Below are 12291 nucleotides of genomic sequence, written 5' to 3'. Positions count from 1 at the left end.
ATACTTGCGACTTGTTTTATTTTTACTGGGTATAATTGGATAAGCCCAAATGGGGGCGTAATTTGTGATTATCATTATGACAATAGCCACTTGGGTAATTTCAAGATTTAAATCAAAGGCCTTTGTGTCCAATGGGGAAGTTTTGGCGACTTTGCTTAAACTGCATGCGTAAGTTGCTCGCCTTTGAACATGCCAAATGGTCATTCCAATATCACATAACATCCTATAAATACCCATACGTAATTCATGTCCCTCCATCATCAAACTTCAGTTATCCAACAAAGTAACTATAGCAATGGTGTCTTTTAAACTCTCATTTACACTTGTTTGTTTCTTTACCCTAGCAATTATTCACACCATCAATGCCCAAAACTCCCAACAAGATTACTTAGATACTCACAACGCAGCTCGTGCCGAAGTGGGTGTCGCAAACATTGTATGGAATGCCACTGTGGCTACGTATGCTCAAAACTATGCTAACCAGAGGAAAGCCGACTGCAATCTTGTCAATTCTGGTGGACCTTATGGTGAGAACCTTGCTAAAGGTAGTGGTACCTTCTCAGGCACTGCAGCAGTGAATTTATGGGTAGCTGAGAAGACTTATTATGATTATGCCACAAATACTTGTGCTGGTGGACATGTTTGTGGACACTATACTCAAGTGGTGTGGAGTAATTCTAATCAACTTGGATGTGCAAGGGTTCAATGTACTAATAATAGTTGGTGGTTCGTCTTTTGATTTAATAAAGAATAAAAGTGATACTGAAACATTGTTTGTCTTTTGATTTCTTGTGTTCATCTTCTTCTCTGTCATATTTTGTAATTATGTATTTAGCAAATATCTAGAGGAAACGAGTCGAAAAATACCATAACAGCATACTGATCATATACTCTTACACGATGTGTATTCAAGAATTTTCCAGAAAATTTCACAAAATATTGAAACTAAAAGTTTAGTATAATGATAGACACATGCATTAACGAATTGATATTATCTACCCACACTTGGTACCTCAAATACAAATAATGTCTAAAGAATCGTCCATGCATCTTGTCATATTTTTATCAATATTTGAGTAAATTACATTTTTGGTCCATAAAAATCGATTTGTAATTTTAGTCTTATTTTTGAAGTTTCAAAATGATTTGAGTAAATTATAAAAATCAATGACGTCCATTTGTTTTACAAAAAATTGCAAATTTAGTCAAAGTTTGAATTTCATGGTTTATTTGTAGAGTTGATCTTCATAGTAACCTTCTTACCACTACAGTGTCGAAACATGGGGTCATGCAGCTGTGGAGTAAGAAAGCAATTGTGGGGCAGTTACCGAGTGGCTATAGGGGTAGTTGCGGTGTAAGGATCGGGAGGAGGGCCGGTCCTGAGGATTCAAATACCCAGGACGAGCCGAAAAAAAAGGCCCTTAGCCCTAACATGTAACGAATTAAAATACATAAAGTATTTTTTTTTAAAAAAAGACCATAAACTTTATACCAATAAACAAAACAAAATCATAGTATTTTAATGACTAATTACATATTGTACATCTAACCGACGACCCGTGAAACTCTTCTAACATTACTGATAGCAAATTGGTTGATCAACTTTTCGTAGTTTATACTCTTTAAGATTTCGTTCTCGGTGGATAAGTTTAGGTTTTACTTTATTGACAATGAATTAAATGTGTGATACAAAAAATATATATATAAAAAAAATACAAGTCCAATACTTTTAAGTTTGAAGATAGCATCAAGTTTATTAAAATAAAAATAGCGATGTTTAAAGAAAAACTTAATTACAATTTTAATAATATAGTTTTTAACTTTTTCTAATTAATTTAATTATTATAAAATTACAACAAAATGTTGATGAATTAACTAACTGGATTTGTTCGAGTTTTGATTTACGATCAAATGTTCGTCATTTTTAACAAAGTCTTATCCGTTTTAACTATTTCCATTGAGAACGTATAACTGAAAGTAAAATCAATTGCTTTTATAGAGACAAATTGTATTCGTTTGTTAAATCCAGGAACCTCACATTCATAGTATTTGTTGGACTATCTTTCCATTAAGATATGGGCATAAAAAAAAAAGTTGGGCCCCACAAAAAATTGGGTCCTGTGCACAAGCCCCTATTGCCCACCCTTACAACCAGCCATGATCGGGAGTATGGTTGCACATGTAGTTGCATGGCACTAGGTGTCCGGCATACTACAGTTATAGTGCTCAATGAAGAAGGGTGGTGGTGCTCGATCAATGGGTCAGATGAGTCCATGGCGTTTCATAGGCCCAAACTACAACAAATTTTAGATCCCCTCATCTCTATAGATAAATCCACTATGTACAAATGTGACCTTAAGGCAAAGAGCATTTGCGGCGGCTATTATTAAGAAGAATCTCTTTTTAGTTTGTCGGTAGACGTTACTTGATTTCCGTGATCAAGTAAACCATGTTAAATCATTGTGTTCTTTATTTTACTCGCATCTTTAATTGTTTTTTGAATGTGTTTTGTGTTTTTATTGAATTACTCAATTCTAGCAATTGGGATAAGAGTTGTGGATGAAGTCGGGAAATTATGATCGTTATATTCGAATGTCAAGATTACTGCTTTTGGAGGATGCACCTTTAAGATTATCTCTACTAAAAGAAGTTACGCGAACCACTTAATGAAAGAAAAATTGAAGCGATGAAAAAATGGATTGGTACATGTTCTTGGTTTGTTTATGCTACCGTAGGCGAAGAATGTTGCATGCAACGCTTGCAACGAAAGAACAATGTTTAGGGAGATCAAAAAGTCATCTAAAATTTATGAGAATGTTATACTCGCAATATTGAATACTAAAAATGAAGTAATAAAAAATGTTACAAAATAATTATTTCATTGAATATGATCGAACTAAGAATGTATTAAATGGATTTAATTAACATTCTAACGAACTATAGGAGGTTTAAGTGACAATTAAATTAAGATAAAAGGGTAAAGTGTCATAAAAAATACTTAGATAAAAGATAAAATAATTAATAGAAATTATGAAAGGACTAAATAAAGAGAGAAAAGAGAAATATAGGTTGATTATGGAGTAAGAGAAAAAGTTCAAGGACCAAAGTAGTAAAACCTATTTTAATCACCATGCCAGAGGTTGTACACATCTTTCATAATTCACATTTTTATGTTATATGAACGCTATCTCATTTTCCCTTATTTTCTTTTTTCTCGTTAAAACCTAAGAAATTGTCATGTGTCAATTCCCCTTATTTTTCATTTTATTTTTAAAAATATATTTATACAAATATTATTCTCTTTTTGTAGAGAATTAAACACCATAACTTTTTATATAATATTTATAATTTATAGTATATATAATTTATTTACATTAAACCCAAAAACATCTAGTCATTATCTTCTTCCTCCTCTTCTTCTTCATCCTCGTCTTCTTCATTGCTCGATGTACTATACTCATAACTACCATCGCTGTTAGGAATACCATCATCGTCGTCCTCATGAATTTCACTTTCTTCATCAATATTATTTTCATTATCTGAACCGTTGCTTGACATTTCGTGATCATCAGAATTGTCTGTATCGGCTGCACTTGGTATAATGATTTCATTTGATTCAACTTCATCTTCTTGGAAAGCAATGTCTTTCTGAGGATGATTTTCATCGGTCCACCCACGAGGTTTAACTTTAAATACAGCCCACCAGTCCGAGTTGTTTGTTTTCGAACTTGGGTAAGGAATGTAACACACTTGAGTGGCTTGCATGGCTAAAACAAATGGCTCGAACTTGTTGTATTTTCTTTTGACATTTATCTCGACCAAGTTATATTGTTTGTGACCCTTAACTCCTATGTTAGATGTTGGATCGTACCAATGACATTTAAACAAAATCATGGTTTTAATTGGGTAACCAGGGTACTCGACTTCTAAAATTTCCTCTATCTTACCATAATAATCACCTCCTTGGCTACTAACACACAATCCGCTATTGGTTGTTGATTTGTTCAGACTATGAACTTCTGTGTGAAACTTGTAACCATTGACAAAGTATACACTATATAATTACACTTTTTTGAATGACATTTTGGAAAGGTCAGATATATACTTGTTGTTTATCGGGATCTTACGTGCCTATATGAAAAATGGTAAAACACTTAATTAGAGTTAATTATAACCATAACAAAAAATAATAAATTTTAAAAAATACAAAAATAACACCCACATAGTTTTGAAACCATACTGCAAAGTTCTTCTCAACTTCAGCTGCAAGGACCTGTTCATCCATATCCCCCATAAGTTCATTCAAATTTTCTTCAAATATTCTGTATCACCTGTTGAATAACATTTTGAAGTTACTATGAATGTAATAATTAAAATCATGCATGTTAATGTTATTAATTCATAGCAATTACACAACAACTTATTATTATAATTAAAAGTGATACATATGTTACGTACCTGATGTAATGCTTGATCTTATCTTCGTTAAGGAGTATGTAAGTTTCGGCAGCATGCACTTCCTCATCAGACATCATTCTATTCGTGAATCTTCCATAATGACGCCCAAGATATGAAAATATATCTAACATGTCGTTGTTAGCATCCGCTTGCTCATCTCCTCCTCCATCATCATTTCAAGGCAACTTTCTATTACGTGTGGGGACACCAGTCTCGAAATAATGAGAGCAAAATATAGATGCTTCACGTAGCAAGTACGCGTTAACAACGAACCCTTCCACTCAAGCTTTATTTTTCACATCTTTTTTCAACTGATTGAGATATCTATAGTGAAGATTATTTAAATCAGCTTACAAAAATATCAACATACATTATGATGTACCATACAAACCTTTCAAATGGATACATCCACCGATATTGGACAGGACCGGCTATCTTCGCTTCGTATAGCAAATGTACAGATAAATGTTCCATGGAGTTAAAAATACCAGAGACAAAGATGGTCTCTAATTTACATAGTATTATTGGGATCTCGGTTTCAATCCTTTCCATGTCTTTTGTTGTGATTGATGTTGTTGTTAATGTTTTGAAGAAAATACTCAACTCTGTTAATGCTTCCCACACTTGTTTTGGCAACATCTCATGAAATGAAATTGGCATCAATCTTTGCATAAAAACATGACAATCATGGCTTTTCATTCCGAACAGTCTACACCCTATTAAATCAACACACCTCCCCAAATTAGAAACATAACCATCGGGGAAACGCAATTTCTCCACCCATTGGCATATGGCTTTCTTTTGATTCTTGTCCAGAGTGCAGTATGCTCTTTCATTATCTTCGACTCCTTTACTCTTCCTATAATAGAGCTTCAGATTCTTCTGGCTGCTACATTGTCCTTCGTCTTCCCTTTGACATCCATTACAGTGTAAAAAAGTTTTCAAATACATTTTTCACAATATGCGTAACATCAAAATTATGTCTAATGAGGTTTATTTTCCAATATGGTAAATCCCAAAATATGCTTTTCTTTTTTAACCATGATCGCCACATCTTTTGTTTACATCATCAACATTTAGTTCAGTCACTTTTACCAAACCTAATTGTTCAATCTCCCTTAAAGTTTGTTCACAATTCTTACTTGGAGGAGTACCTTCTATCACTTCACGATTCTTCTTGAACTTATTTTTATCCTTTCTATATGGGTGATTTACCTGTAGAAATCTTCTATGGCAGTCAAACCATGACATCTTATTACCATTCTTTAGTCTGAAAGCTTGTGTATGTTTCCCACAATGAGGACATGCTAGCTTACCTACTATAGACCATCCGGACAACATTGCATATGATGAAAAATCGCTTATTGTCCACATCAAAGCTGCTCTTAGATGGAAATTTTGTTTAAAACATATATCATATGCTACTACGCCTTCTTCCCATAATTGCTCCAACTCTGCAACAACTGATTGCAAAAATACATCTATTTTATGCTTAGGGTTTGACGGTCCTAGCATAAGTGCGGTCAAAAACATGTAAGGCTCTTTCATGCACATAGAAGGTGGCAAGTTATAAGGTGTTATAATAATAGGCCAAGATGAATATTGTTTTCCAAATGCTCCATGTGGTGCAAACCCATTTGTACTTACGCCTAATATTAAATTACGTACTTCTGCTGCAAATGAAGGATGACTTTTGTCAAAGTGCTTCCAAGCTTCTGAATCGGATGGATGACACATTACTCCAACATCATGTCCATGATTCTCGGAGTGCCATCGCATGGAAGTCGATGTGGCTTGTGAAGCATACAGTCTCTTCAACCTTGGAGTCAAAGGAAAGTAATGCATTTTCTTGAATGATACGTGAGAACATCTGGCCAAATTTTTTGACCGTTTGTACCTATTTGCATTATAGAATTTGCACCGATAAAGATCTTTGTCTTGCCTCCAATATATCATACATCCAGACCTGCAGGAGTCAATCATCTCCATAGGCAAACCTAGTGCTTGTATTAATTTTTTGCTCTCGTATAAACTACCTACCATATTATTCTCCTCCGGTAACACATCATTTATCAACTGGCAGATAGCGGCATAACTTTGTTCAGGTATGCGATACTCTGATTTTATATTCAATAGTCTAGCTACAGCAGATAGTTGTGTCACTTTTTTACATCCAGGCCACAATTCTTTATCGGCTGCATCTAGCATATCAAATAATTTTTTATCTAGTGCATTTGGCTCCTCTTCAGGATCACTATTATTTAAATCAGGAGCCATTGCATCTATGACCATTTCTCTATAAGAACATGCACCTTCACTAAAATTTGTGTTTGAATCATCCACCCCTAAAAACGTATTGTCATCATCAATTGATGTTTTGCCATGTTTATCCCAACACCAATATTCCTCAACAAAACCAAACTTGTACAAATGATGCTTAACAGTATCAACTTCTGTATATGGTATGTTACGACATTTTATGCATGGGCATTTGATTTTATCTTCGTCCATGAACCTATGTTGACTGGTAGCAAAATCTATATATTTTTTCACGCCTTGTACGAAAACAAGCGATATACAACTACTACTATCTTTTCTTTCATACAACCATTTTCTACTTGGATTGTTCATTGTCTTTAATCTGTAAAGTATAAATTTAAATAACACAATATTAATTGTATATGTTCATTAATGTTGATTTGAATTCATATATGACATTTGAAGTGAATATATAGTTACCATACAAACATCGCAAAGGTACCTTAACAACGACTCGTTTCACAAAGCTAATGGCCGAATGCTGAACAAATCTTCAAAGTTTTCTAATTTGAATGGTTGAATAACTTTTATTATTGGATAAAGGCATAGAATATTAGTAGAATGGTTTAATTGAGATCGACACTTGCAGAATATTCAAATAAAGTGTATATCGATCAGGGTACCTTCGACAACCCTTGATTTCAATGTGTTGGATGGATACTAGGTCGTATTATTGGGTCGATATTATTCAATACCAGGTTAAAACCCATGTAGTATATGGGTAATTATAAATTTAGATAACATTCATAATAAATATAGATATAGATCTACTTAAAATATAAATTCTATATATACAGTTTTTTCCTTAATAACGACTTGATTAAATATTTTTCTTTTATTTCCATAGCAAAAATGGCACCTTCACTTTAGAGATTGCAAATAGACCAAAGTGCCCTTAAAATCTATCCAACTAGGTCACAATAAACTTTTGGTTAGTAAAATGAAAAAAGACAAAACTAACATATATATATATATATATATATATATATATATATATATATATATATATATATATATAGACACATTTAATAAAGTTATAAATATGTATTCCCATTACACCAAAATAAACATACAATATGAATCACTAATTGTGTGAATCAAACAACAATCATATATATAACTACTCGAAACTAATGTCAAACATCCTAGCAAACTTAACAAAACATGCATCCCACAAACATAATTCACAATTCAACATCCAATTGTACTGATGGATAAAAGTTGTTTCATAACGGCTCACAGAAGGATGCTTTGCACAACTTCTATGTAAGACATGGAAATTTATCTGCTTTGATCTCCTTAGCAAGTGGTTTTGAACCTTGTTATAGATATGCCTTAGATTCCAACTTCTTCTAGTATTAATGTAGGCATTATTTAACATGATCAGAGATTCTTGCTTCCATTAAATGCCGTCGGCCATCAACATCATTCACAGAACGAAGATCGCATCCAATTGCCCCTGATCGGCTGCATCTTGAAGCAACTGTTTCCCTGCTTCCCTATCGTAAAATACTTCGCCTGACATACAATAAGTAATCATACAATTTTAAAAAATACAAATATAGAAAACTAATTGAATTCGAAATTATATGATTGCTTAAAAAAAGAGTATCATTCCATCGTTGAAGAGTACGTGTGGGTTGTTCAACTTTCTGCATTTGCTTATGACTTCATACTGTTGAATACTTAATGGACGAAACCTTAATTGATTTGTGTCTATGATTTTATATATTGTGTCTGATGTTACAGAATCCCGTAAATAGTTTGCAACTATAATTCACAAATCAACAAAAGTAATCTATTAAACACTAAATTAAATATCTATATATGTATAATATAAGTAATGCACATCATACTTACACTAACCGACACTTAAAAGCATCGATTGGTGAAGTTCCTCCAACCGTAGTTACTATTTTTTTGATCAAGTGCGACGGCAAAGCAGTAATTTTTGTTCCTTGTTGTCTTGTTTGCATTCTTTCTGATGAACAACTCGCTGCCATTATGTTGAATTGTGTCGAGTGTGATTCAAAGTATATAACAACAACGATTTTAGGGTTTATCGATCAACGTGCCGGAATTTTGATTGTTGGGAATTGAATGTAGATGATCAATCGCCGATAAACTGAAATGACGGGATAAGTCTGACTACAAATTATGGCGCCTAAGTGTTTAGACTATGAATTGACATAATTTCCCTTTAACGTACAAAGGTTACTGCGTAAATGGTTAGGGTATTTTTTCAATACCTACGGGTATTTTTGTAAATAAATTGACATTCTAAATTTAAAAAGATGAAGTTAACTAAAATTATTGATTAAATTCAGAGAGACATATTTAATTAAAATTATTGATATAAGTAGGATTCGAACCTACGACTTCGGGTAGGAAGAAAGACGCGTTTGCCAGCAAAACTAAATTAACTTCCGTTTCTTCTAATTGAAAAACCATAATATAATGTTGACCAATGACCCATATGTCATCCATGGACACCATAAGCCACTAACATGTTGACCAATCATCCATATGTCATCCATGGACACCATAAGCCACTACCATGTTGACCAATGACCCATATGTCATCCATGGACACCATAAGCCACTACCATGTTGACCAATGACCCATATGTCATCCATGGACAACATAAGCCACTACCATGTTGACCAATGACCCATATGTCATCCATGGACACCATAAGCCACTACCTTGTTGACCAATGGCCCATATGTCATCCATAAACACCATAAGCCACTAAAATGTTGACCAATGACCCATATGTCATCCATGGACACCGTAAGCCACTACCATGTTGACCAATGGCCCATATGTCATCCATATACACCATAAGTCACTACCATGTTGACCAATGACCCATATGTCATCCATGGACACCGGAAGCCACTGCCATGTTGATCAATCATCCATATGTCATCCATGGACACCATAAGCCACTACCATGTTGACCAATGACCCATATGTCATCCATGGACACCGTAAGCCACTACCATGTTGACCAATGGCCCATATGTCATCCATATACACAATAAGCCACTACCATGTTGACCAATGACCCATATTAAATCATTATGTTCTTTATTTTATTCGCGTCTTTAATTGTTTTGTGAATGTATTTTGTGTTTTTATTGAATTCCACAATTCTAGCAATTGGTATAAGAGTTGTGGATGAAGTCCGGAAATTATGATCGTTAAATTCGAATGTCAAGATTACTGCTTTTGGAGGATGCACCTTTAAGATTATCTCTACTAAAAGAAGTTACGCGAACCACTTAATGAAAGAAAAATTGAAGCGATGAAGAAAACGGATTGGTACATGTTCTTGGTTTGTTTATGTTACCGCAGGCGAAGAATGTTGCATACAACGACTTGCAACGAAAGAACAATGTTTAGGGATATCAAAAAGTCATCTAAAATTTATGAGAATGTTACACTTGCAATATTGAGTTGTATAGACATTTTAATACTAAAAATGAAGTAATAAAAAATGTTTCAAAATAATTATTTCACTGAATATAATCGAACTAAGAATGTATTAAATGGATTTAATTAACATTCTAACGAACTATATGAGGTTTAAGTGACAATTAAATTATGATAAAAGGGTAATGTGTCATAAAAAAATACTTAGATAAAAGATAAAATAATTAATAGAAATTATGAAATAACTAAATAAAGAAAGAAAAGAGAAATATAGGTTGATTATGGAGTAAGAGAAAAAGTTCAAGGACCAAAGTTGTAAAACCTATTTTATTTACCATGCTGATGTTATACTCATCTTTCATAATTCACATTTTTATGTTATGTGAACGCCATCTCATTTTCTCTTATTTTCCTTTTTCTCGTTAAAACCTAAGAAATTGTCATGCGTCGATTCCCTTATTTTTCATTTTATTTTTAAAAAATATATTTTATACAAATATTATTCTCTTTTTGTAGAGAATTAAAAATTTTATATAATATTTATAATTTATAGTATATATATAATTTATTTATATATTATAAAAACTGAAAAAAAAGAGCGATAGAGTGAATGTAGTAATACGGACGCACGGGGAAGTCTTTCACCAAAACCACACCTATGGTGTGGTGTTCTCTGGTGCAGTGAAAATGCGAAAACAACAAACCACATGGTGCGGAGTTGGTACTCCTTGCAGCCTTAGGAATTCACGCAACCCTCGGTTTGCCTTGGTTCCTTTATTCATTTTCTTGTTGATTCATATCAAATCCTCTACCTCTAAAAAAACCTATACACCTTCCTATTGAGACTGCTACATGAGAACAAAAAAATAGGGAGAAACGAGAAGAAAAGATCTAAGAGGCTAAGGTTTAAACCTAAAGCAAAGGTTAATTATGTTGCATCAAGTTCGAAGTAATATTTTCTTCTCCTGATTTCCATGTTTATAGAATTCCTAAAACACTATATAGCCTTCCATTTATTTTGTTGTCTAATCAAGTTGTTGGATTATAGAAAGACAACAATGTGTATGTCCATTACGTATTCGTGACTTCAAGTGCCATACTCATTACAATATTAGGAAAATTCAAAAATAAAAGGAAAAGAAGAAAGAGCAAGTGGAATTGAAATGATCACGACTTCCTAATGAAAGCATATTTCATCTAATTAATGTCAATATAGCTTTGACTTTTTACATGCTTCAAAATTTGTAGGATAAATACAACAAAAGTTACTAATTTTACACGAAAATTAAATTTTGACACTGCGTTATTTTGTCTCAAATTCGACATTTCATTTTCCGTTTGTTACAATTCTAACTACTTAACCGATCAACCCGGTTGTCTGCAGACGTGACATGATGACGTGCTAATTTCGATGACATGACATGCTGATATGGCATACTGAAGTGTTAAAATGAAAAAAAATGCACAAAAGACACTAGGTTTTTAGTTTTTTCAATTTTGACATTAAGTTTTTATTTTATTTTTTTTTTCAATTTTGAAACTCCATATTTTTCCCAAATTTGAAATAATTTTTTCAAAAAACATTCAAGTGTATTTTTGGGATGTTATAGGTTCGTACATGTTCCATTAGATTACCATGTTCATAGGTCATAAGAGTACCATGTGATGGGTTTTGAGCAATACAACAATCCTATGGTGCACATACAAAACCCTAAAGCTTTGGATCTAGGTTTCTCTATTGTACATGCAAATTTATCCAAAGCTTACAAACCCTAGATCTAGCATACAAAATCTAAAATTAACAACTAAAACAAGTTTAGATGATTACTTTTCACAAGTAGCAAGAATCTTCAACTTCAAGAGCTTAGTATCACAATTGTAATACCTCTAATGGCTTACAAACACCAAGGCAAGAAGATGATCTAGAAGAGAGAGAATGGAGGCACAAAATCGGCTCAAGGAATCTTTTGAATAAGTGGTAGCCGATTTTGGATGCCCTAGGGGTCCTTAAATAGCTGCGCTGCTAGGGTTTCAGTCAAAACCCTAATTGGATAGCTTAGGCCCTAAGCAGCCCC

The 12291-nt window shown here is 33.3% G+C and overlaps 2 protein-coding genes across 2 annotated transcripts; one reads left to right on the top strand and one right to left on the bottom strand.

Annotated features, from left to right (window-relative positions):
- Positions 1 to 276: 276 nt before the first annotated feature.
- LOC145127575 (pathogenesis-related leaf protein 4-like) lies at positions 277 to 739 on the top strand. The gene has a single exon (XM_079062747.1). It carries the CDS (start codon positions 296 to 298, stop codon positions 737 to 739), a length of 444 nt encoding a protein of 147 aa, XP_078918873.1. The 5' UTR covers positions 277 to 295.
- A 4754-nt stretch (positions 740 to 5493) lies between these two features.
- On the bottom strand, positions 5494 to 8780 carry LOC145127574 (uncharacterized). The gene is made up of 4 exons (XM_079062745.1): positions 8638 to 8780; positions 8525 to 8547; positions 8211 to 8295; positions 5494 to 7099 (listed from the first exon to the last, which is right to left on the bottom strand). Exons 1-4 carry the CDS (start codon positions 8778 to 8780, stop codon positions 5494 to 5496), a joined length of 1857 nt encoding a protein of 618 aa, XP_078918871.1.
- Between the last annotated feature and the right edge of the window lie 3511 nt (positions 8781 to 12291).

Source organism: Lactuca virosa, chromosome 7 (genome assembly GCF_052849685.1).
Source record: "Lactuca virosa cultivar CGN04683 chromosome 7, Lactuca_virosa_CGN04683_v6, whole genome shotgun sequence".
NCBI lineage: Eukaryota > Viridiplantae > Streptophyta > Magnoliopsida > Asterales > Asteraceae > Lactuca > Lactuca virosa.
The sequence above is the reverse complement of the archived record's forward strand: the minus strand, read 5'-3'. Positions and strand labels throughout refer to the sequence as shown.